This window comes from Seriola dumerili, unplaced genomic scaffold (assembly GCF_002260705.1).
Source record: "Seriola dumerili isolate Sdu_G_001 unplaced genomic scaffold, Sdu_1.0 BDQW01000189.1, whole genome shotgun sequence".
NCBI lineage: Eukaryota > Metazoa > Chordata > Actinopteri > Carangiformes > Carangidae > Seriola > Seriola dumerili.
This window is the reverse complement of record NW_019174444.1, coordinates 1,490,804-1,517,562: the sequence shown is the minus strand read 5'-3', so window position 1 is coordinate 1,517,562 and position 26,759 is coordinate 1,490,804. Positions and strand designations below refer to the sequence as shown.

Here is a 26,759-nt window from a genome sequence, read left to right as displayed (position 1 = left end):
GACTCTGCGGGCCGCCTCAGTGAGGTGATGACCGAGCAGACGTCCAGGCTCCAGGAGCTCCGCAGACAGCTGAGCTCTGGTCTCGGATCTAAGATCGACTCTGGAACAGACTCGGCCGTGGAGCTCCAGGCGGTGCAGGAGGAGCTGCGTCTGGCCCTGAGGAGGGAGAAGGAGAACCAGCAGCTGAGCAGGAGTCAGGCCGCCAGGCTGGACTCCCTGAGCAGGACGCTGCATGTGAAGGAGGAGCTCATCAGGGTCAGTGAGAGAGAGGGATCACCTACACTACAGTATAATGGCCAACATTGATAAATCCAGACTCATGTCCCTGTGTGTGTGTCTGTGTGTGTGTGTTCCTGTGTACTACAGGACTTCCAGAGGCAGATGGTGGATCCTTCAGGCCTCCCACTGGTCGAGCGACTGACCCAGGAGGTTCAGGAGCTGAGGGAGAGCCTGGTCCAGCAGGAGGGTCTCCCAGCCAGAGGCCCCATCCTGGGCCGCGACAGGCCCAACAGCAGGCAGCCTGAGTTTGGAGGTGGGCATCAGAGAAGCATGGGACAGTATCTGTAACAGCGACTCCCCCGGCAGCCGGGAGCGGCGACTGTGCTGTGGGGGGGGGGGTCCGGGGGGAGGGACTCACTGTGTTGGTGGTCTTTGAGCTAATTTACCATAAGTTTAACCCATGGGACTTTGTGGTGAAAATACTAACACTCAACGTTTTTTATTGTAACCAGTGGTGGAAGTGACGTTTGTCTTCTAAACTCTTTTCAAGATTATGCTTCTTAACACTGATGAAAGAAATGTGTGCTTCATTAATGAGACAATCAGTTTTAGGGTTAGGGTTAGGTTTATTCTTTTATCTGGGCTGCCCTACGGTTCAATCTCCTCTCAGCCTTGACAAACTTAGAAGCACAAAGTCTCACATTTTATCTGTGCAAACTATTTTAGTATCCCAACATCATCACCGACATGTTTTCTAACAGGAGTGCTGATGAGTAAAAGAAATTCTAAAAAAAAAAAAAAAAGATTGTTTGTGCCTCAGTAAATTGGTTTGGTATAATTCAGATATTTTGATAATAAACTCTAAAAAAGGCACTTTGCAGAAGAGACGTGATGAAGGGCGCTAAAAAGATAATAGAATAAAAAGTACACACAAAAAAGTGAAATATTAATAATTCATTTCTTGATATCAATCAAAATGCAATTAGTTAAACTGGACTTTAGTCTGAAAAGTGAAGAATTAGTTTTGTTTTTTCATTAATTTTGTAAATTAACATTTTCAGTCATTTCTTGTTCAGCTCCTCAGTCCGGGCGTCGTCCTGAGTGACGGTCGGTTTAACCAGGAAGTGGCTGAAAATATTTTATTGAATAGGTTTGCTAATGTCTCAGTTCAGTTATTGTGACTTTGCACAATTTATGTTTTATATTTTGTCTTAAGGTCTATTTTGTATTATCAGTCATAATATATTAGTGTGTGTGTGTGTGTGTGTGTGTGTGTGTGTGTGTGTGTGTGTGTGTGTGTGTGTGTGTGTGTGTGTGGGTGTGTGTGTGTGTGTGTGTGTGTGTGTGCCTCTGCATGATCAGCAGCATGAATGATCCTGTTTCTGAACGCTGTAAAATGTTTGGCAGTTGAACGCAGCACACTTTTTTGTTTTACTGACCGATATGAAAATAGAAGCAGAGTCCACCTTGTTTTTATTGTTTTGATGCTGTGTACCCTGTTTACAGCTCGCATGTTTCAAATGTACATTTGCTTCTGTGACTTTATGAGACTCTGTGCAATTCGCCAGCCATCAGTTCCGTTATTCTGTGGTTCAATATTAATGAATATTAATACAATATAAAAGTCAATAGTCACACTGGAGCACAGTAAGTATGAATGTTTTTTCTCCTTCTTCTTCTTCCCATAAAACAGAAGAATGTAAAAAAAGAAAAAAGTTTGTGTCTGCCTGAGAGGTTTTACCAACATTAAAACAAAGTTCATCCATATTTGTTGCTTTGCAGAGTACAGTACACTAAATAAACATGTAGCATCATGCATGTATGATTTTAGGGGGGTTTCATGGTTCATACAGTTGAAATAACTGTTTACTTGTATATTTTCACACTGCCCCCAAGTTGTTTTATTACTGTCCCCCCTCTATAGTGACGTCTTTATGGTACATTTTTCTCCACTACATGAATGAACACATATATTTACAGGATCAAGTCGCTGAATACACTTCCTTAACATAATTAGTGTACACTCAGAGAGCACAGACTTCCATGGAAACCAATGTCAAACAACATAAACTAGACTTTAGAGAGAAAAATACAAACTCTTAGTGAATGATCCAGATCTGCCCCAAAATTTAATGGGCTCTTCCCTGGTCCATGACCCACCCCTCCACCATGTTCAGTGCAAACCGGTTCAGTAGTTTTTTATAAACCTGCAGACAGACAAACAAACAAACAGACAGACAGATAGAGGGGAAAACACAACCCTTCTCTCCTCGCCATGTGGATGTGTGTCTGACTGAAGCACCAAAACTACACAATTATGACATGACATACTTCACACTTCACTCATGAGGTTAGTTTTCAGTCTGCAGATTTACCAGAGCCAGAATGTTAGAGACAAGACGTTTTACTGGTCTCCTTAAGACTCACATAATATTTATTCATTTAACATCGACCTTTAATTCATTATATTTGGTCTACATATGGTTACATATGGTCTGAATGGACAGAATTCTCCACACTGGTAGTAATGTAATTCTGGTAGAGAAACATTAAATCCCCTTGTTTTATTCTAATTTATTTATTTATTGCCTAAAACAGTCACATATAAAATAAATATCCTGAAGAATATTTAAAAATCATAATTTTTTTCTGTAATTGTAGAAAGAAAACGTCTCCGAAAACTCACAGAGACAAACACATGAGGGTCACATGATTCAATAAAACAAAGTATGAATGTATAAATTTATAAATGGGACACCGGTGATGCGAGTGAGAGGCAGCCGTTAATTCATTCCATCACATTTTCACTTTAAATCACGAAAAGTCAAGGCCAGGATTTACCTCACCATGTGGCTCAGATTACCCATAATCCTGTTCTGGTTAAACTCCTGGATGAGCCACCATTTTGTCCATAAAACCTTTTTATTGGCTTCATATCTTGGATTAAATCCCGGCCATGAATCGGTGTGTAAGAACGTGTAAATCGCTCGACACCGATCACAAAGTGTCAGTTCATTGTGTTGCAGGTTAAATTACGTCACAGCGCAGTAAATAAACTGGGTGGTTAATAGATGCTAATAGATGCTGTTAATATGTCCATACAGTCAAACTCGTGTGGTCTAAAGCTCAGCAGTGTAGCAGATGTTGTGTTAAAAATGACCAACATCATCATGAAAGTGAAGGATGTCAGTAAATCAGCTGGACCGTCTGAGCAGCTGTTTCAGAGACAACCAGATGTTTTCTCAGTGACTCTCAGTGGGACGGCTGCTGAACTGCACAAGGTCACGAGTTGAACAGAAAACTGAACAGAAATGTAGAAGAATTTGTTCTAAGGTGAAAGTTCTTACTTTTTTCTCCTTTCTTCTTGTAGAACTGAGCACAGAGGAGGAAGACGAGGCCGACGATGAAGATCTCAACAGCGAGTACACAGAGAGCATCGATGAAGAGGAGACGACCACCCAGGTATAAACACGACTCACCTGAACGTCTGGATAAGCTCTGATTAGTTTCAGCCTGTTTGGATTGTGTTTGTGGTTTCCACAGGCGACATATAAAATACTGAAGCAACATTATGTGCAAGAATCTTTACCACTGTGCAGCTTTAAAAAAGAAAAAAAAATCTTTGAATTTAAATCTTGTCACCATTAGTTTAAGTTTGAAAAACTAAGACAATAAGACACTGTAACAACTGTCTTTCTGCCAGCATTCGTTTTTAAATATTAACTTAAATACTGTCCTTACCTAATAATACAGTAGTATCTGCTGTGTGGTACTTTTTCTGTTATTTAACAATTTATTGTGCTTTTACTTTGAAATGTCTGTGTTGGGGCACAGCGTCTTTTAGAAATTGGTTTTTTATGTATGTAATACTTCATACACATTATAGTGGGTTAGTTATTGTGAGTAATTATTTTCATGACAATAAAAGAACAACGAAAGACTAAACAGCGAAAAGAGTAACCAGAATTAAAAATAAATAAATAAATAAAATGAAAAATAGCATAATATATACACTTGTAAGCAACCTATCGCTCACTCAGTGACTGCTGTGTGCAGCTCAGGTCCATTTACACAAGCTCATATAAATCCATAAAAAAAAACAAAAGCATTCAGTAACATAGCTGTGATTTTTCTCTGCTTGTATATCAAGTAAAAACTTTGACTGTGTCTGACCAGGGTTCTGCAGGTCCAGGAAAGGCTCTATCGCAGGACCTGCTGTTTGAAGGCCAGGGGCTGATGGAGGTCAAACAGCTGGTGGAGCAGAAGAGGGCAGTGGAGAGAGAGCTGGGAGAGCTGAAGGCTCAGCTGGAGAAGGCCGGCTTCTCCTCGCTCTCGCAGATGAGGTAAAAAAAAGAAAAACAAAGAAAAGATTTATTTATAGGACAAGGCTGCCGATGTTCTGTAGATTTTTCTAATTGTCAACAAATCAACAATGAATTTACTCTCAGTCTCACATACTAACACACACACACACACACACACACACACACACACACACTCTGTCCTGCTGCCAGAAATACTTACTAGAGCACCAATTGTGGTTTAGTCCACCACTGAAAATAGTCCCCCTTAGTATTTATTTATCTATTTATACTCTAGTTCTTTTACCTATTATTTATTCCTCATCTATAGAAGTTTTCTTTATTATTGTTACTGTTTTTATCTTCATTATTACCTTCCTCTTCCCACAGTTTATATTATGTTATTGTAATTGTGTATTATTCCTTTTACCTGCAGTAGTTTCCCTGGGTCTGGTCTAAACATGTCATTGTACAGATGTTATGTTATACTGCACAAATGACAAATAAAGTAGGACGGAAGTCAAAAATGATTGAGAGACACACTAATACATTGTTGGTTACGGTCTTTTCGTGGGATTTGTCAACAGTAAGAAAAATCCAGAAGAATGTCTTTTCAACAGTTTGATGAAAACTTCATTTATATCCTTCCACCTCTCTCCGTTTTAAAGGAAAGCTCTGTTCAGCCTGCAAGCAGAGAATGAAGACTTAAAGCATCAGCTGACTGAGGGTCTGCAGCCTGACGGTAAACAGAGTGATGACCAGAAAGTGTTGGGGGGCGAAGAGGAGGAGGATGAGGAGGAAGAGGAGCTGGATGTGACCATAGAAGGGGAAGAGGAAGAGGAGGAGGAAAGCTCGGAGATGTGGGAAGCCTGGGACAGTGAGGCGTCTCTGTCGCAGACCAACATCCAAACCAGTGATGAGCAGAAGACCAGAGCCACCAGACCCGAGCCCCTGCACCTGCTCAACACCCCCTCACAGGTACAGGTACATTTTTGTTATTAAAGAGCTGTTAGACCATGAAACTGATGGTCCTTCATTTTTCATCACAATCTTTATTAATGGTCCTGTATCATGCAGGGTGATGACATGGACAGCGAGCTGCAGCAAGGCGCAGCGTCTTCTGAGAGGAGTGAGAGGACGGTCCGTCTGCAGCAGAAGAGCAAAGAGCTGAAGGAGAGGCTGATGGTGTCCGAGGCCACAGTGCAGGCTCAGGCCGAGCAGCTCAAAGACTACAGGGAGCTGCTCAGTGAGTGGACTGAAAGTTTTATATATGGTGTTATTTCCTTTGAAAAATAAGCAAAACGAATATGTCAGTGATTTAAAAATGCCATATTTTAGTGGGCTCAACTTTCAAAAACTTCTTCTTCTGTGTCTCTGCAGCCGAGACGACGGTACAGCAGGACAGTAAGCAGATCCAGGTGGACCTGCAGGATCTGGGCTACGAGACCTGCGGCCGCAGCGAGAACGAGGCTGAGAGGGAAGACACCAGCAGCCCAGGTATTTCATAACTCTGAGAGCTCTTCAAAAACTAACTGAAACTAAACATTTCATCTTTTGGTTGGGGTTAATAAATCAAATAATATCAATTCGTTTTCTGGAAACAGCAACTTGTAGAGTTGTAATGGTGTCTTAGGAACACCAGAGGGCAGCAAAGCCAACCTCTCACAGTAAGACTCACAGAAGCTCATTAACACATGTAGCTGTTTACATCCATACTTTCCTCTAGACATCAGCCAAAGTGCTATAGTGTTTTATTTACTTATTGTTATTATTATTGTTTTATTTTCCAATATTCTAACTATATATATATATATATAAACCTCTCACAGTAAGACTCACAGAAGCTCATTAACACATGTAGCTGTTTACATCCATACTTTCCTCTAGACATCAGCCAAAGTGCTATAGTGTTTTATTTACTTATTGTTATTATTATTGTTTTATTTTCCAATATTCTAACTATATATATATGTATATATGTGTGTGTGTGTGTGTGTGTGTGTGTGTGTGTGTGTGTGTGTGTGTGTGATTACCCTGTTGTTGTATTTTGCAATAGCAGATCAAAAGCTCAAATATATATTTTCATTTGTAGTGTACAGCACATTTTTTAGTGAGCAGAACCTCGCTGATATAAATACTGTGAATAAAATATTAAAAACATTTCAGCACCACCAGAAACTTCATGATTTAAAAAAGTCACACACCTCCATAAAACAGTTTAAACAAAAACTAAACCTTCACGAAGGAGGAATTATTGTAGGTCTGTTGTATTTCACTTCATTAGTGTCTGTGATAGTAAAGAAATCATGACTCAGACTTTTTACTGTATGTCCCTGACAGAGTTCGATGATCTGGAGATGTGTACATCTCTCGACTGTGGGTCCCAGTGGTGGCCTGCCACCGCCACCAGCACCAGCTCCACCTTCACTAAAACCACCACCCAGAACTCCGGTTATGGAGACGAGGCGTCGTCTCTCCAGCGTCTTGTCGAGGACCTTCGCTCGCAGCTGTCCCGCTCTCAGGGAGTGATCCGAGGGCTCCAGAGCCGCCTCCGCTCCCTCTCCACCTCCAGCGACTACGGACCCTCTACACCTCGCAAGGTCAACTGGTCCTTCCAGGCCTCGCCCTCACAGAGCGGCACGGAGGATGATGAGGGTTGGCAGTCATCTGACGGAGGTCCACTGGCTTCGCCTCGTCACCCTCACCCAGACAAGGGCCTGCAGGAGCTGGTGTCACGTGTGGATGCTCTGGAGAACCAGCTGAGGAAAGGAGGCAAGAAGTCTGTGGACCAGGACGGAAAGTCTGCCACATGGCCCGGGTGAGTGACTTTTTATCCTCATATTTATTTAGAAAGTTGTTAGATAGATAAATGAGCATTTTTCCATAGTTTCATTTAAAGTCAAGAAAAAGTGAAAACCGAAGTCGGTCCTTCACAGAAAGGAGGGATTATGAGCAAGTTGAAGGCTTTTAATGTGAAACATCAGCAGGAAGTGATTATGAATAGCCCAGGAGTGATTAACAAGTGAATGAAAGGTGGAAAATAAAATGAATTTATCAAAACAATATCTAAATAAATATAAGTGTTGCGTTTTCATCAACAGTCATTTAGAACAAGAGAGACATCTTATTGAAATATGATCAAATGTGCTTATAAAACAGAAGAATTAAGGAATAAAGGCCTGTCTCAAATGTTTCTCTCTTCGTTATAAGTGAATAACTTAATAACCACTTTTTTGAGATTTTACAGTATAAATGATACGACATAAATGAGCTAAAACATTTACAATTCCTAAATGAAGAAGAAGAACTTCACAGCCCCTCTCAGCCTCTCACTGACATGGTCCAGCCTGTACAGTGGATCTATTAATCACTGCAGGCATTAAACGTCCCGTCGCTCTCCGTCAGTGTCAGTCTGTGTTCATCAGGCGTATCCACAGATGTTTTTATGTAAACTCGGCTTCCCGACAGTCCAAGGGGATTAACTAACACGAGGTCGGGAACACGCTGTCCCATTTGCCATGTGCGACCAAACTGTAGCTACACTGCAGCTTTAGCACCGACATTGTGAAACTGAATCTGGACCTAAAACCAAATCCGAAAAATGTCTCCTCTTCCAACAAGTGACTCCGCGTGGAGTCCTGAGCCCACGGTTCAGAGATGAGGCAGCAACACCAGCTGGGCCTCACAGCTTATTGGTAATTCTACTGATTTTCAATTGTTGAGAAAATGGGACCAGTCATCCAGAAAAAATTACACTTTTTACATCTACTATCAAAAGGTGTTAGTCATTTCTGAGTATATTAAACCAGATTGTACTGTCTTCTGGTTTTCTCACATCTGCATAATGCCTTGCAAATGTCCCAGTGTAAGTAAACAGGGTCTTTACAGGATCTGTAGGGTCTGTATAAGCAAAATGTTCCTGTGAATCAAACACAGCTTCTCGTCCTGAATTGTTGATGAAGGCAGGAAATTAAGAGAATAAATGTTCCACTTTCCCGGCTGAAGGAGGAGGTGAGACTGACTCAGTTTTGGGGTTATATGTGTTTTAAAACAGCCAATAAAGCACCATTACAAAACTAGACAATCCACTAACTAAACTAGACATAAGAAAACTAAGAAAATGTGGTTGTTCATTGGAATAATTTACCATTTACCATTATATTAAAAAAAACATGAATAAAGTTTTCATGTGTCATTTCACAGCTTGTCAGAGTCACTGTATGTACAGTAACTGTCATTTCTCTTTTCCTCTCTTTGTAGTAAATTCGACACTCTGATCCAGGCTCAGGCCAGGGAGTTGTCTCACCTCCGTCAGCGGCTGAGAGAGGGTCGGGGCGTGTGCAACATCCTCACCCAGCACCTGGGAGACACCACCAAGGCCTTCGAGGAGCTGCTGAGAGCCAACGACATCGACTACTACATGGGCCAGAGCTTCAGGGACCAGCTGGCCCAGAGCAGCGCTCTGGCACAGAGAGTCAGCGCAAAGATCAGTGGACGTGAGTCAGCTGATTTTATTTATTTCATGACACGCTGTTACATACAGCCAGTATATGGAGTCAATAGCCTGATTTATTTCAAGTGTAACTGAATATAAAACTAATGATATTATGACATCAGGAGATCATCCTGAAGATCCAGATGAGAAGACAGAGCTGCTCGCCATCCGGTCAGTGCTCATTCACTTATCTCTGTGTGTGTGTGTGTGTGTGTGTGTGTGTGTGTGTGTGTGCGTGTGCGTGTGGTCTGTGTTGAGTCTTGTATAACAGCAGGCTTGATGCTGGTCAATGGAAAGTATTGGTGTGTGTGATGCTGTTCCTCAGGGCGGAATAATCAGATGCTCACTCGATAATGAGTGAAGACCTCACTGGCTAATAAATGGCACAGCTAATTGGCTAATTAATGAGGGAGGAAAAGTTCGGGGAGGCTGATCAGAAGCGGAAGGACACGGACAGGCCAGATGTCTCTCTGCATGTTCCTCTTTATGGATGTTTTGAGAGGACTGATAGAGGAGTAAATTTTAAACAAGTAAATTTGGTTAGCCAAGCTAGCAGTAGCTAGTCAAGAGCAAATCTAGCATGATTACTGCTAACTTACAACCACTGGCTATTTGAGTTGATGTTGTTTTCACAGACATTGTTATTTAATGATTTTTCATTGTTTAAAGATTAGATAAATTTCATCAAGAAATATTAAATAATTATTAAAAATGACAAAAGCGGCATGATCGTGATAGAGAAATTAGAAAGTAATTTATTCTGTAGCTGTATTCACAGGATATTGAATCTGGTTTTCATGAATGTTCATGAGGTTGGTTTGCTTCCGTATTTTATTAATTAGTTCCTCTTGTGATTGTTTTTACATTTGAAAAGTTAAAGCTAATTATTACATCTGTGTTGTGGTCTTCTCTACCAATCACCTTCATACAGTACAAACAGCCAAGGCTCTAGAAAGGCTACAGAAAAGTACCCAAGTGATACCATCAGTTGCCTCTTTATGTTATGTTTTCAAGTAGTTATTGTGAATGTTGCATTTTTGTCCTGCTCACCACAACATCTGTTTATAGTTTATCATCTTGGTGTCTGTGCCAGCGGTTTGCTTTATACATGTACCGTATAAATACTGTATGGCATTTACCGTTTCAATGCCCAACACCTAACCAATGGCTACAGAAAGGTCAGTCAATGTTGTATCTTTGTGCTCTCTGTCCCACATGCAGCCTTTTTTAGTTTCTTTTATTCATCATTTTTCTTACACCCTGCGTCAAGTCTCGTTTCCCGCTGTTGGTCGCAGCTGGCTCGACGTCTGGCCCCTTCAGCGGTTTGTTAAGTTAAGGGAAGTTGCTCTGACTTATCACTGCATTGCGAAACCCCCAAAAGTCCTTTGACATCACACCACTGCAGGGCAGAGCCACGATTTGGGCCACCCTCCCCACCACCACCACCACCCATTCATCCAAGCCGAAGGGTGTCGTGACCAGCAGGGCACAGCTGATGTTTGAGCGTGGTTCCGTAACTGTGCAGTTGATTGGTCAGCTAATTAGGCAGAGACATGATGAGGGGACACATGAGAGGGGAAAGAAAGGACAGCACAAGTGAGATCAGGGCAGAGTTATACAAGAGGAACAAAGGGGTCTAAAGCTGCTGTATGTCTTTGTGTATCACAGAATGAACAACATCTTATTTTATTGTTACACTAGTGGTGGAGCTAAAGAGGCAACACTAGAGAAAATGTCATGTTGTCAAAAGCTCCACTAATCAATATTTTATTGTATTAATGAATCAAATCACTATGTGTTGCTGTGTGTGGCTGCTGCATATGTGAAGTCAGTGGTTAGCTAGTATGTGGTTAGCCAACTTTGTAAGTAAGGGACAACTTTGTGACAATATAATAATTAGTTTTCACATCAACCTCCAAGTGGCCAAAAAAAAAATCAATTTACAGTTTTAAAATGTAAGAAATATAGTTATGGGCAGATTACATTTCATAGTTATTTATCGTTAAAGGATAATCTGATCAAAATGACAAAAAGTCACATTTTCTCACTTAACCCTCAGAGTTTCAGTTTTATCTGCTGAGGTTCTACCTCCTGAAAAACATTTAAGGTGACTGGAGTTTGATGCTGTATGTAATGCTCAAAACGGTGCAATTTCTTTTGTCCCACTTTCTCTGAATAATCACACAAAGTGTTTGGTACACAGAATGTGTAAAACACAGCCTCTTCAGCCTCATTGATTAGAGAGTTTCATGAAGCTTAGAGGTAAACGTGACACAGGCTATGGCTTAAAGCACAGCTTGAGGCACTCGCCTCCTCTGGATGAGTGATGGACGTCCTGGATGTTTAGTCACATGTAACACGACACTTAATTCTGTTTCATAACACAGCTCTTTGATTTTCATACCTGACAGAGATGGAGAGACTGAAATGGCTGCCTTAAAGGTGGAAATAAGCAGTTTATAAATCTGATGACAGGTGATTAACAGTCACTGTATACAAGCAAACATCTTTTATTAGTAAATGAGCTAAAACACTGGTTGTGGTCCTTTAACACCGACCACTGTCGTCGGGTCGAAAAAGGTGAGTGCTGGGTCAAACCCCATTAAACAAACAATGCAGTGAGATAGAGAAACACAGAGGCAGACAGAGAGAGAGAGAGAGAGAGAGAGGCCTGCAGTAATCTAACATCATGTTGTTGTAGCACAGATGGCCGACCAGATGTGAAGGAGAATTATCGAGTGTGGTTTCTGCGACAGCCATCTGATTTAGCCTGTCCCTCTGATTCTGGAGGGGGGAGGGAGGGTTGTAGCCTGTGCATTAACCTATACATTAACTTAATACACACTGAGACTGTGTGGCATATTGTATATGTAAATACATAGAAGTACAGACAACCAAGTGGTGGTAATGCCTGACAAGGTGTCCTGATAGAAAAGACAAGTTGGTGGCAAATATGAGCTGATCAGGGTTTAATTATTGTAGGCAGTAATAAAGAGAACCTGTACACAACTTATAGAATCAGATAGTCAGACCTCTATGTCTACAGAGTCAGCTGCTTGCCGTTGCCATCTTGGCAGTGTCTGCCCCTAACTCCCGTCTAATCCAAAAAAGGACAAAGAGGTGGAGCATGTGCAGAGCTGAGACATTGGTACGTCTCTGTTTAATAACTATGGCAAGCATACGCTCCTGTTAGCATTGTTAGCACAGCTAGGTGTCTTGCTCGCAGGCTAACCCAAGGCTAATTCATTTGCTGGCTAGTTAGCTGGTTAAGAAGCTAAGCTTACAAGCCAGGTGTGGTGAACACAGACACCGATACCTGCTAATTAGTGCTAACATATATATGATACCAGAATTTCACTCACCTTAAAAAAACAGGAGCACAGACTTCCTCATGTTCTGTTAGTCAATTAACCAGCTCGTGATATTACACCACTAACGTTGCTGAGGTGACACCGAGCAGACAGCTAGCTACCAAGCCAACTGTGACAGCATCTTCCTGTCACTCACCCCCATCAATTATGCAGAACTTTAATCCTTAATAAAAATTAAACAGGTAAATCATGTAAAAATGCACCTGCTGTACATTTTTCATGTCTCTAGCTATAGACACCAAAACAGTTTTTTTGTACCAGGCTGTAAACATGTTTATTTCTGCTGTAAAGCTGGACAGCACTGAATTAAACTAATCATCATCCATCAATTCAACCTTTATTTACACCAGGACAGAAGATACTGAGGAACAAGATCCATCTTTTACAAGTGTGATAAATTTGTACCATAAAAACAACAACAACAACAAAAACTATTAGCTCACTGCACTGTGCTCTGCAGTCAATTATTCAATTACTGTCAGACATTGTGTAATGAGATGAGTTTAACAAACTTAGAATATACTATCACTATCGATCAATCTTTTATTGATCCTCAGTGGGAAATTCGGTTAAGTCACAGTTGTTCTCTCAAGAATGGAAATGTAACAGCAAAGAATAGAAAATTGGAAATAAGATTATAAAGGTAAAAAGATAATGATGATATATACATTAAAAAAAGGGGGGAAAAAAGGGGTAACTGAATGTCACTATGGTAAAATGAAATACACATATCAGTGATAAGTGTATGTCCACATGTCTGTGTGCATTGTGAGTGTGACTGTGCTGATGGCGTAACGCTGCTGAGGCTTTTGCTGGCTGCGTTGGGCTCGGCCATGTTGACATGGCCTCTAATCAGGTTAAGTTATTAAGACCTCGAATGGGGAGGGAAATAGGTCAGGAGCAGCTAACCGCAGAGAGAGAGAGAGAGAGAGAGAGAACGTGAGGGGAGGCAGCAGAGTGATGAAGCCTGAGACTGAGAGAGCGCTCAGTTTGCTTCTCTGTATCAGGAGCAGCACATGGTGCTAAGCATCCAGCAGCGCTCTGATCGCTGTTATGTAACGTTTACTCACCATCAACCTGGATTTTTTTCCTTGTTTGTGGACAGAGGACAGTGTGGTTTTCACTTGACTTTGTCTGCTGTTCCGTCTTCTTACTCAACCAGTTTTTTTGGATTTTCCTCAAGCTGAAGCTGGATGTGAAGTTTTCCTTTTGTGAGCATCATCTTGAAGCTTCTTCTCAGGAAATCTTGGAAGGAAGAAGCACACTCTCTGTTTTGTGAACTCCCTCTTGCACCAGAGAGGAAGCTTGCATGTGTGTGCGGGTGGACAGATGTGTTGTGAAAACACACTGACAAGCAGGAGAAAGAGGAAGTGCTGCTTTGTGGATGTTCATTCATTCATAAGCTTCTGTTTCTCTCTTTCTCTGATGGCTGGTGGAGCGTGAACACATGAGCCCTCGGGATCCGGACATCCGTTTTAATACGTACATCTCTCATTCGCCCTCCTCCCTCCTCATCCTGCTCTTTCGTCACTGCGACTCTCCCTCAGGACCGCTGCTGCTGGTGGGATGAGAGGTTGTGTCCAAAACGGTAGTAAGAGGCTTTCCTTTCAGGTGTCCATTCAAGACTTCATTGCAAAAAAGACTAATTTGGGGATGGGCAAGGAACATTTAGCAGAGCTAGACAAAAAAAAAAGAGAGAGATCCAGAGTGCAGCTTCAGCTTTCCTCAGGCTTTTGAGTCATTTTTTTTTGTTCACCACAGAGCTGCAACCATCACTAATTTTTTAATTCAACTCACGCTTAATCTCATCACATGCTGGTGGGGTAAAATCTCAAAACTGTGCTTTTTATTTGAGCTGTTATTGATCTAAGCTGGCAGCCTTCACCATTTGACTGATCTAAAATATTTGGAGCAAATGCACAAATCCTTTAAATCTGCTGAGAGATTGTAAAAAAAAAAAAAAAAAAAAAAAATCATTACTTGGCTCCAGCTACATGTTTGTCTTTGGAATTTTAACAACCTTCAAATCTGATTTGGGATCCATTTGGATGACCACCTGTAGTCCTAGCCTGTACACTCCCAGGATCTGTGTGTAGGTGTGTGTGTGTGTGTGTGTGTGTGTGTGTGTGTGTGTGAAGGGAGCCTCCAAAATCCATCTCCGTGGGAAGCCTAAACCTAATCGGGATTTACTCTGCTTTTCACCTGATCGTCCTCACACTCAGTCATCTGTTTATCCCTCACTCACGCTCTTGCCTGTCCACTGTACCTGCTGTCTAATACACTCAGGGGTCAGGACATCGGCCAATAAGCTAATGAGCCACGCTCGGATTCTTCTGGAGACACTGCCGCAAAGAAAAACTGTGACTGTGTAAGTTTAAACTGTTTAAACGACCCAGGAGTCTGAACAAGAGGAAAAGGAGGAGGAGGAGGAGGGCAGACTGGAAGGGACGGGAGGCATGGTCGGTCAGTAGCCGGACAGAGCGCCACTGGCCAGGGGAGAGGGGAGTGGGCCTGAAGGTGGGTGATGGCTCCTCTGTGGAAGGCCATGCTGTCGAAGAGCAGCCCACTGTACAGAGACTCTCTGTTCTCCTTCTCTCTGTGGGAGTGGAAGGCTCAGGAGAGAGAGCTGCTACTGCTGAAGAAGCACACAGACAGGGAGAGGAGGGCGCTGCTCACACAGCTCGACAAGTAAGACAAACCTCCACCCCCAAACCCCCTCACAAAGTACCTCTTTACAGTAAATCTGAAAAGGCTCAGGTCTGTGCGTTAACTGTGGATCTGGAGTCCTAGCTTAGCTTAACATAAAAACAGTTTGAGTCTGTCAAGAGTTAGTGAGTAAGTGAAATGTTTTACATGTTCTGAGTTACATGTTAGGACTATTTTTTGTCAAACAACAGTGTATCCATCCACTCATTACCTCTGTGCAGTGTGTCTGGTTTAGCGTAGGGCTGCCAGATATGGTTGGTAAGCACAAGTTTTGGCTTTGGTGTGTGCAGTGTGCAGACGTGATGATACCAAACCTGGCAACCTCACTGACAACGAGCCTTCAAGAAGCTGCACTGCAGTCACTGCACTGCTCATTCCAGCATGAAACACTACAAATACATTTTCCTGTGTTTGTTAAGTTAAATAAACAAGGTTTAGCATAACTACATTTTTTTGATTTTTTTAATTTGGATTGGATTCTTTGGATAGAGCCAGCTATGCCAAGCTAGGCTAACCATGTCCTGACATGAGCTTTTTAGGCTATGCAACACATCACCTGCTCTTACTATGTAGGTCCACAGCTAAGCACACTTTTATTAAAAGACAGAAGTTGTTTTTTAAGTTTTTTACGGGGAGCAATTAAACACGATTGGACAAAATAGAACAAACTCAACGACAGCGATCACAGATCAGAAAAAGATGGGATGCACACAGTGCGTGAATACAGCATTTATGCTAAGATAAAGGAGCCAAGCCATCTAGCTCCAGCATTGTACTTAACACACAGGCATGATACTGATGTCGTCGTATTTTCTTCAAGTTTTGTTCTGCTTGCACTTTACTGGACTTTAAGTTGCACGATACAGGGGGAAGATTATGTTGTCGTTGTGAATGTGATGTGCACATCAACAGATGGAAAATTACTGGAGATTGACGTTAATATTGAAATGATTATGTCAATGTGCGTCTGTGAATATTTGTGTTTATTGCGTGTGTGTGTGTGTGTGTGTGTGTGTGTATATCAGCCCGTCATTGATTTAGATGAACGACCTTCAACTCAGCATCTGTGTACCGACATGTCACTGTTAATTAAATCAGCTGTAGGGGACGCGCTGCATACGCAACCCGGGTCATTATGTGTGTGTGTGTCGTTTTGTCCTGCTGTCCCTCCTCCACCTCCCTCTCTGCACGTCTGTCCTTCAGTCATATCATGTCAGTGTAAGTGTGGTTACACCCTCCTTTTGTTTTTCACCTGTGTGATGTGATGCACTGTAGTCACCAAAAACTGAAAAATCATGTGAACTTCATAGAAAACAGGGTTTTTTTCAGGGATGAATAAACTGGTGAACTTCCATCTTTCCTGCAGCAGCAAAAGTAAATGAAAAAGTTTAAGATCAAAGCAAAGCTCCATGATTCCTTGTTTTTTTTTTTTTAAATCTCCAATTATTTACTTGTTCTAATTTCACAAATACTGAGACGTTGAATTATGGAAATTAAAATAACAGCTAGAAAAATGTTCTGAAACTTTTGACCGGTAGTTTAAGTCACTAAGAGGCTTCCCCAACATGATGCAGTCAGCAAAGCCGATACAGACAAGTCCAGATCAGCAGGCAGGTGACTCTCACACCTGGTACATCGTTATTCATTAATGCTCTTTATCCTTGAAGTCACAAGGCAGCTCAGACTCTCCTTTCTGATGCAAGAGATTCTTCTGTGAGATCATATGAAGTTTCCTGACAGCTCTTTATGTTTTATAGTTCATTTACTTCATTATTTTGTTGTTAAATACAGAAACCCATTATTTTATCTTTTTTTTTGTCTTAATGTAAAGTTATTGATGCATAATCTTTTCTTAACCTTTATTTATTCCGGTGTGTTAAAATACCTCACATTCACTCCTGGAAGCTGCCCAGTTCAACCAGTCTCAGTCTGATCCACAGAGCAGCTGCACTGGGGCATTTGGGGGTTAAGGGTCTTATTTAAGGGCACCACAGTGGTGGTAACAAGCGAGGGGCAATAGCTGCACTTTCACCTTCCCCACACAGATATATCCTGTCGGTCCTGGGATAGAAAACAAAAACCTATAATGAAATGGATTTTGTAAATGAACTAAATTAAAATGGCTTTTTGATCTGGAATAAAGTAAACAGACTAGGACAAGTGTTAATGTGTGTGTGTTTGTGTGTGTGTGTGTGTGTGTGTGTGTGTGTGTGTGTACAGGCTCAGCAAGGAGCTGCAGCAGAAGGACAAAGTCATTGAGTCTCTCCGCTCAAAGCTAAACCAGCATCACCATCATCATCATCATTCTCATCGTTCTGACACGCCCTGCAGCAGCCACGCCCTCTCCGACACCACCGACCAATCAGATCGCATCTCCTATGTGTCTGATGAGCATGGATCCACAAATGAGGACCTGGAGCTCTGCTCTGATGTGGACGCCGCCAGCGAGCTCGGTCAGGAGGACACACAGACTTCCACCAGAGTCGGCACAGGTGAGAGCGTGACACCCAGCTTCAGGTGTTCACCTGTACACGGCTGCATGAAGCAGTATAGTCTATTCCATCCATCGTGTCCCGTGGTGACAGCAGACTCTTTTCATTCCCAGATTGCCACTCTCACAGTAGCACCATGTCACGCCGTCCGTCTGTCCCTCCATCCATCACCTCATCCCACAGTACCCAGTCCTGTCTCAGCTGTCCCAGCATGCAATGCCCCAGCTCGCCACACAAACCTGCAGACATGCAGAGTCAGACAGGTAGGAAGGGGATTGAGACTGAGACCCTAGAATTTTCCTTGATGCTGATTAGTTTTCTGCTTCGTTATTTCATCTCCACCCGATCCCTCTGACCTGCTGCGTCGTGCAGAACTTCCTGTTTCTGCCCATCATTTCATTTCATCTTTTTGTTTTACACTTCCTCTCCTCTTTCCTTCTTTTTCTTCTTCCCTCAGCTCCAGGCTCAGTCTTCACCTCTGCCCCCCTCCACCTTCCCCCCTCCTCCTCCTCCACCCAAAATGCACCCTCGCCTTTCCACCATCCCCATCCTACCGCCCCGCGAACCCGTTACCAAGGCAGCGGGGGAGTGGGCTTCTCCCTGGCTGAGGTGCACCAGGAGCTGCAGATGTTACAGAGGCAGCTGGGAGACAGTGAGAGTGCGTCGCTCTGACTCTATGTGCATGAGTTTGTGTGTGTGGGAGAAACTAACAGTTTGAAGTTCAGTAACACTGTGCAGCAAACCAGATGGAGACTTTTCACATACTACAAAATCAAACCATCATCAGTGAAGGAAACTTTTATTCTGCACTCAGGCACTGAATATAATGAACAGCTGAGTCAGTGGAAAGTGTCTTCCCCAGCTTCTCCACAGCAAACACTCAAACTTCATCACATTCACAGAAATAAAGCAGGAATCTGACAAGACAGAGAATCCTGTGCAGCTTACTGTGAGCTACAGTTTGTAGATTTTTCATTGCATGTAGGTCCCATATAGTATAAAGGTAGATGTCCATGTGTTGTTTGATTATACGTAAAGCTGGTCTAAGTTCTATATTAATACAGTGAAAGTATCAAAGCCTCAGTCCTCAGAGAAATGCACACAGCCTGTATTCAGAAACTGAGCCTTAAAACCAGCCGTCAGGACTTCTGGAACTTTGTGATGTCACAACTATACAGTAACAGCCCTCAGCCATGTCCCATTCCCCCACCTGGACCCACCATCCAACCTTGCAGGATTTGGTTCCCCTGTGTGTTTACCTGAAATCTGCTATATTTTTTATTGGATCACTTAGAAAAACAGTCAGCCTCAGCCTCAGTCAGCCTGATTGGCTCACCGACCTGTTGTCACTGGAGCTCCAGAGAGAAGCCTGAGAGAGGAGATGTAAAACTACATTGAGATGGTTTTTGGCTCTTAAAACCACAAATATATCGTCTTATGGATCAACACTTCAAATAAAACACAGGAGAAGAGGAAAATATGGAGCTTTAAGTACCAGGGTGGAATACCCTAGGCTTACGTATCCGTTCAGGATGGGTCATCCAGTCAGATTCCTTATTGAGAGGTGTCCTAGAAGCTTCAACAGCTTTCAGACATGTTTAATTCTATTTGACTGTAGCCAAAAACAACATGCTCGCATATCTGAAGCACTGTGGAGATTAGTCTGAGATGGTGCTGGTGTTTCTTCACAGTTTTTCAGTGAAAACACGTGACATTGATCCACAGTGTAAAGGAAGGATTTACAAACTTCCATCTAATAAGGAATAATGCAACAACTGAATAATTTCTTATTAAAAATGTTTTAAAAATGTCTACCTCACCATCAGTATGAGGATCACGTGTTGATGCTGCTGCCTGTACATACACAAAGTGTGAAATGGAGTGAGAGCTGACCAGCTTTGATAATGCACTTCTCCCCATCGGCCCTCGCTTCTCTCTTTTCTCTCTTCCTTTCTCTCCCTCCTCCTCTCTTTGCCTTTATCTTTGTCACGCTGTACTTTCTCTCTCATTAAATGACTCCACTCGATGCCTAATGAACCCAGAGCTTCCAGCTGGATAAGGATTTGCTGTGATCTTAAAACACTGATGAGGGATGGAGCTTTGAGAAACGCAGATAACCAGACAGATTTTGTTTGACTGATTGACAAACTTGTTCCCTGTGTCAAAGGAAATCCCTTCATCCTTCTTTCAGTCTGTCACTCTCCCCTTCCTTCGTTTCTCACTAACACTTTTTTTTTATAACAGAGGGAACATCCACAGTATTTATCCGTCTCAGTTCAGTTTATTCATCAGTGTTTCTTTTTAATTACTGTATTATCTCATCCTCCGCAGGGTTCTCCACTCCCCAGTCCAAACCTCTTCAGGGATTCCCGTTCGCCCACCAGCAGTCGGACTCTTCTCCCTTCCTGCCTCTCTCCTTCCACGGATACCAGCCTTCTCCTTTCGGCAGCGCCGCGAGCAACAGCAGTCTGGATGCTAGCTTAGCCATGAAAGCCGGGGCCAGCCTGCTGGAGAGCAGTGCATTGTGGGATGCGGCCTACGTTACCCGACCCGTGAGACTTGGAGCTGAGCTGTCGTCAGGATCGTCAGGGTACCAGTCAGGTGCCAGCCACACAGGTAGAGACAAAGTTAAAGCATCAGTATGGGTGAACGTTCTCTAAACCCCATGCTTCACATGAAAAGCCACTAGTAGGAAAGGTTTGAACCACAGGAAGACCATAATGCTTATCTGAGCTGCAGTAAACAGTAGTTCCTGTGCTATTTCAAATGTGTTTAGGTATTTCTGGTGAGATTCTACGGTGTTGAACAGAACGGTAATCTCTAACAGCAGATTTTCAACTGTGTTTCTGTCTGTAGGTTCAGACCTGATGAAGGAGCATCTGAGAGAGGTACGGAGTCTGAGGCAGAGACTGGAGGACTCCATCCAGACCAACGACCGTCTCCGACAGCAGCTGGAGGACAGACTGGCCCGCACCGCCACTGAGAAAGGTAACAACACACTGCAGTCACAGAACGTGGAATATATGGATCCTGACATGGTTTTCAGATGTTATCTATATTAATTAACAGTTGAAAAACAAGTAAAAAAAATTCCTCAATAATTTTCCTTGAAGGGAGCTGTCAGTTTGTTAGTATATTTCCAGGAAAAAGCTCTCACTTTTCACCTCCTTCATTTTTATCCCTCCTTTTTCTCCTCCCTGTCTGCCTCCTCTCCAGGTGCTCCTACCAACATCTACATCCAGGGTCTGGACTCAGTCGGTCAGCTCTCCAGTGAGATCAGACTCCTGAAGGAGGAGAACATCAGTCTGCAAAACCAGCTGAAGCAGGCCACCAGAGGTACAACCACTAACTGTTCACTAACTGGAGAAAACACAACAATAAACTTAAATAAATATTGTAATTATATGGATTCAGAGCTTTTGGCTCAGTTGTTGGTCAGGTCAAGGTCAAATTACCTGCTTACCTGTCCCCTGCAGAGGGAAGCAAGGAGGTGGATCAGCTGAAGGAGGCGGCGCTCCTGGAGCGGGCCAGGTTGAAGGAGGCGGAGCTAGAGGTGGAGAGGTGGGCGGGGCAGAGCAGGAAGTTGCAAGCTGAGGCTGAAGCTCACAACCAGGAGATCGCGCAGCTGAAACAGGACCGACAGAGGAACCAGGAAACCATCAACAGGTGTGTGTGCTGCCATCTTTCTGAGGACCAGTTTAAGACCTTTGAGGACATTTTTGGAACCTGAGGACAGTTTCAGAAAGTCTGGTCGTCTTCAAAAGGCTGTATGAGGGTTAAGACTTGATTGTGGGGTCTATCGGTACATGAGGACATCACTTTTGGATGTGGTTACTGCTGACCACATCCAACCATCAGTGATGCCGACTGTGGTCAGAGGTGGAACAGACTCTTCAGGGTGGGGTTAAATCATTCTTTAAGGTTAAGGTTGTGGGTGCAAGTTAATTAGGGTCCTCACAAGTATAGAAGTGCAATTGAGCTGATTGTTTTGGTCGTGTGATGCTTCTTATAAATAGATACATGTATACAGCAATGGTGTACTGTGTGTTGACAGACTCCAGCATGAGGTGAGCGTCCTCCAGCAGCAGCTGTGTGAGAGCCGCAGTCTGGTCCACTCTCTTCAGTGTGAGCTGCAGGTGTACCACAGGGTGGGCGTAGTCACCACCAAGACACACTCAGGTAAGAGGCGCTTCCAGAGACACCTTGAGCCTCTAAAACTGTTTTTTTATGGTTGTATCCAGGGACATGACACTAAACCATGAGAGCACTTGAATGCCTCCTCCGCCAGTGTAATATACAGTGTAATATAAGAAAATCTGAATTCATGGTATGTAGTTTCCTGGGAATGCCCTGTAATTACTTCTTTAAAATGGTGGGAGACGTTCACTCACCAGACACACTGATTACTTTTTGTGTAACTCATCTTTGATTGTGTGTTTGTCAGCAGGTCAGGCCAGTGACAGTGTCCAGCCAGAACACAGCACTGCCACCTTTGACCCCAGAGAGCTGCACATTCAGCTGGAGCAGCAGCTGAGCGGACAGCCCCGAACCAGGAGGCAGCTCTTCAACGGTGAGTCTGACACTCAAAGTGGATCTGAAAATAAGATGGAACAAAGCCGATCACAACATGAGAACTAAAGGTCCTATATTTTCCTCCAGTGTTTTATTTGAAGTGTTGATCCATAAGAAGATATATTTGTGGTTTTAAGAACCAAAAACTATCTCATTGTAGTTTTACATCTCTTCTCTCAGGCTTCACTCTGGAGCTCTAGTAACAACAGGTCGGTGAGCCAATCAGAAGAAAGGAGGATCCTCTCTTCTGATTGGCTGACTGTTCTGAGTGGTCTAATGAAATAGAGCAGATTTCAGGTAAACACTCAGAGAAACCAAATCCTGCAAGGTTGGATGGTGGGTCCAGGTGGGCATGGCTTGAGGGCGGTACCTGCTTTGTTGTGACATCACAAAGTTCCAGAAGTCCTGACAGCTGGTTTTAAGGCTCAGTTTCTGAATACAGGCTGTGTGCATTTCTCTGAGGACTGAAGCTTTGATACTTTCACAGTATTAATATAGAACCTAGACCTGATCTATAATCAAAGAGGACATGGACATCTGCCTTTATACTATATGAGACCTTGAAGAAAAAAATACTAAAAGATTTGTGGAACTGAAAAGGATGTTTTATGAAGAAGTACTGATGGAAATCTTTCTCCATAGACAACGTTCCCTCTCCACCCGTGAGAGACACTGGACTCGTCAGTCCTTCCTCTCCTCTACGCTCTGTGCAGAAACATGCAGAGGAGACTGGAGCTACTGATCATGGTGAGAAATCTGCATGTGACAGTCTTTTTTCATGTTTGTTAACTAATCCCTCTGGTTTACCTCCCACCTGTTCTTATTCCTAATTCTCTTCTTATCCTTCCCAGCTGCCTCGGCACTACAGGGCCAAGTTCCAGACGGCTCCTTCGCCAGCCGTCACGGCCGCCACGCCGTTGGCCACATTGATGACTTCAAGGCTCTGCAGCAGCAGATCCTGGAGGGTAGCGCTCTGCTCTCCAAGATGGAGGTAGCCCTCCGTTCCCTGATTGTCTCGGCCCTGCAGGAGTTCAGTCTTCACCAGGTGAGAAGTCCAGGAATCCAGGTCCGGTGACTCCGAAGGCTCATATTGTCATTTTGTGAACATGTTGTGTTTTGTGTCGCAGCCCTCAGACTCGGCTTCGGCGAGGAAGCTGCTGTCTGACACTAAAACCCTGCGACAGATCCTGGAGGAGGCTGACTCTCTGCTGCGGATGTTCTGGAGGGCGGCTCTGCCAAACTCTGAGGAAACCAAACAGGTCAGGACCAGCGCCACAAGTCTAAATGTCCGACTTCTTGATGTTACTGAGAGCAGTTTACACTGTTATATACTGTATACTATCACTGGATAATATTTCATGGCTGCAAGATGCAGCTGAATGATGAGACAAGACTTAAGTCTAAAGGAGTTGTTCCCAATCTTTTCCAACTGAAAATCTGCTTTTCAGTGATAACGATCGAACGTACAGGACTGACCTGAAAGCTCAGTTTTTCTCTTTTCTTTGACACAGGGGGAGAGATCACTCGTGGATTCATAATATGGCTCTTGACTTTTTTCCTTTTAACTCTTCCTGTTGTAATCATTTTGATATTGATAGAGACGGATGTGATCTTTTAGCGCGCACAAACAACATGTGTGTAAAAGTTCCTATCATTGGCTCATGACAGTAATAGGCCTTAATACCAGAAAAAAAGCCGAAACTTTTTTATGTTTTTAAAGATCATTTCATTTTAAAACATTTAGAAACAGTATTTATATATATTGGAAAGAAAAAAAAGGGTTTCTTCCAAAGTGTAGAACTGTTCCTTTAAATTTTGGAAAAACCTGCTAATAGAGTGAGATAATTCCACTTCTTTATACTGTAGGGATTCATGTTAGACTAACTGACATTTTTACTGTAGTTTTTGCAGCTGCTCTGATGCAGTACTTGACTATATGTGTGTGTATGTGTGTGTGCTTGCAGGACCATTCTCTGAGGGAGGAGGTGGTGTCTCTCCGTCTGAGGCTCTCAGAACAAGAACAGGCTCTAAAGGACGCCATGGAGAGAGTGAAGAGCTCCAACCGCACCAAAGATAGCATGGAGCACTTTATAGTCAGCCAACGTGAGTCACCCATGTCCCTAAGTATTTCCAGAAGCTTGTATAAAACCATCTTTCATTATTTGCATTGCTTTCTTTCTTTTTTAATCTATGACTCACTGGAGATACTTTGATCCAAGAGTCAGACAATCGGAGTTATGAGGAAGATTTATTATCCTGCGATGTGATGATGATCATCTTTCATCATCGTCATCTGCAGCAGCTCTGTTTCACTCTCTTGCGTGATCTTCCTCTGTCTACTTGTTTCAATTCTCTCCTCGTCCTTCCTCCCGCTCGTTTCATGTTTTACAACCCAGAGCAGAGATCCTCGAGTGTCTCTGTAGTTAGTATGAGACGGTCCTGTGTCCTGCACATCTGAAAGGTTCTGTTTAACTGAAGGACGTATAACTGATGACTCACAGCTGCTGTGTGTGTGTGTGTGTGTGTGTGTGTGTGTGTGTGTGTGTGTGTTAACAGTGTCGAGGACACGGGATGTCTTGAGGAAGGCCAAGACGAACTTACAGGTGAGCTTAGCCTGATGAAGCTTTTATTTCAGCAGGTGACAATAACTAAGGTGTTGGATGAGATGATGATGGTGATGATGATGATGCTACACACTCATTTCTCTTAACAAGCAGAGCCAAACAAACTAAAGTGGATCATTAAAAGTGAACCTCCCTGTTTCCGTCTTGTCTCTGTAACTCCCTCTCTCCTCCTGCTGAGTCTCCTCAGGAGAACGAGCTCAGGATTTCCTCCCTTCGCGAAGCCTCTTTCTCCATTCCTTCTCCATCCCCCTCCTCTTCCTTTTTTCCCTCCTCCTCCTACTCTTCCTCTTCCTCACACCCCTGGCCTGTCAAAGGTACGGTCCCCTGGCTTTGCAGTGCTCTGAAACCATGATGAAACCGTTTGTTTTTTGATTTGATCCTGATATTAAAAAAGATTTCTGCATGTAGCCAATCAAATAAGATTTATTCTCTATTCATAAATCAGTGACTTTATTTTCATAAACCCATTTTAGCTTTTAGCTAATGTTGCCATATCTACAAACTGGGACACATGCGTTGTGTTGCATCTTGTGCCATCAAAAGAACATCAGCCAGAGAAAAGGTGCACAGCTAATGTCAGCTTTCAGGATAGATAATTAATCAACTGTAACATAACGAGCAGCTTAAAAAGAAACATCTACATCTGCCAGGTTAGCTGCTGAAAGCTGTGGTCCTTACTTACTTAATGCCTCTGTTTCTGTTGGCTCAGCTGTCGAACACACTCCGAGGCTTTGAGGCTAAAGTAGCATCTCTAATACATCAGCAGATACCCTTTTCTTGCTTTCAATAATGAAAAATATTTAAAAACTAAGTGTTAAAGTCACCTTTTTTGGCTCTATGGAGGAGTGATTTCATTCACAAAGTCTCTGTTGTGTTGTACTAACACTTGCATCCGGTCATGATGTACACAGCCTGGCTGCAGAGGTGGATGTGTAGTGCATGCAAGAGGAGGAGCACGAGACTGTGATTAAAACTGCTCAAGGTCCATTTACACTGGAGATCATTTTTTTAGCATGGTGTGGATTGATAGACATTTCAGTGTGAAGTTTCATATATTACTCACAGGGAATGTGAGCAGCTAACTTGACTCCTTCATCACTTTCTTCATCATCTTACTCACCGAGTCTGAAAATGTCTTCTCAGATTACATTCCCTTTGAATCAGTCAATGTTATTTCCCTCAGTTGAGTAACGTGTACACTGAGCCAAGAGTCACATCATTTAATTTGATTAAATTGTGCATCAAATAATTTAATTAGACCCTCCCTCTTCCTCAACTTTTTCCATCCTTCTCTGCAGGTTCTCTTCTCCTTTTTAATCTGTAGAGAAAAGACACTGCACAACCTTAAAGTTGAGATTGTATAAACTGAATTTTTTGTGACAAAACTATCTGTAAAACATGTTTTGTTAGGGATTATTTAAGAAAACAAACTGCTGAAGAGAGAGTGTCGGTGACAAGGAATTATTTCAGTTTTTAAGGGAAGAAACGACTAATTTGAAGGAACATTTTATCCATTATTTTCTACCAGGACATGTACGAAGTTCTGCAGAAATAACCTAAAGCTAAACTCTGAATATCTTCTCTTCCAGGTGAAAACAGAGGAGGCTTCTGTGAGCTCGCCTTCTCTCCTCGTTGGAGTGTCATGATGCCCCAAACTTCCTCCTCCTCCGCCTCCCCCTCCTCCTCTGCTGTCCAGGCACCTGCTCACCACCAGCGCCCCCTGCAGGCAGCCTTCCTGTAGTGCACCAGCTCAGAGTTCCTCATCATCATCACCATCATCACCATCATCATCATCATCATCATCATGTCCTATTCAAACAGAACATGCAGGAAATGCTGGCTCTCTTATCGGCTGGGGAAACATTTCAGTTGAGTGACGAGTGTCTGAGTCGTTGATGGGTGTTTGTGTCGTTAGATTTCTGCTGGTTGATGATGGTTTATCAATGTGAATGATTAGAATTGGTTTATTATTGGTGTAA

The 26,759-nt window shown here is 42.9% G+C and overlaps 1 protein-coding gene across 1 annotated transcript in view; it reads left to right on the top strand.

Annotated features, from left to right (window-relative positions):
- Positions 1-26,521, top strand: part of LOC111227491 (myomegalin-like) — a 33,874-nt gene extending 7,353 nt beyond the window's left edge. Inside the window, exons 11-36 of the mRNA XM_022753012.1 lie at positions 1-255; positions 367-532; positions 3,590-3,681; positions 4,396-4,562; positions 5,189-5,498; positions 5,598-5,766; positions 5,901-6,017; positions 6,861-7,338; positions 8,781-9,016; positions 9,138-9,186; positions 17,313-17,584; positions 17,698-17,847; positions 19,916-20,200; positions 20,441-20,572; positions 20,801-20,920; positions 21,061-21,250; positions 21,639-21,763; positions 22,032-22,154; positions 22,799-22,903; positions 23,008-23,201; positions 23,284-23,415; positions 24,121-24,259; positions 24,713-24,759; positions 24,968-25,051; positions 26,079-26,100; positions 26,370-26,521. Of these exons, the coding sequence (XP_022608733.1) occupies positions 1-255; positions 367-532; positions 3,590-3,681; positions 4,396-4,562; positions 5,189-5,498; positions 5,598-5,766; positions 5,901-6,017; positions 6,861-7,338; positions 8,781-9,016; positions 9,138-9,186; positions 17,313-17,584; positions 17,698-17,847; positions 19,916-20,200; positions 20,441-20,572; positions 20,801-20,920; positions 21,061-21,250; positions 21,639-21,763; positions 22,032-22,154; positions 22,799-22,903; positions 23,008-23,201; positions 23,284-23,415; positions 24,121-24,259; positions 24,713-24,759; positions 24,968-25,051; positions 26,079-26,100; positions 26,370-26,521 (4,311 nt within the window). The remainder of the gene's footprint in view (positions 256-366; positions 533-3,589; positions 3,682-4,395; positions 4,563-5,188; positions 5,499-5,597; positions 5,767-5,900; positions 6,018-6,860; positions 7,339-8,780; positions 9,017-9,137; positions 9,187-17,312; positions 17,585-17,697; positions 17,848-19,915; positions 20,201-20,440; positions 20,573-20,800; positions 20,921-21,060; positions 21,251-21,638; positions 21,764-22,031; positions 22,155-22,798; positions 22,904-23,007; positions 23,202-23,283; positions 23,416-24,120; positions 24,260-24,712; positions 24,760-24,967; positions 25,052-26,078; positions 26,101-26,369) is intronic.
- The last annotated feature ends 238 nt before the right edge of the window (positions 26,522-26,759 follow it).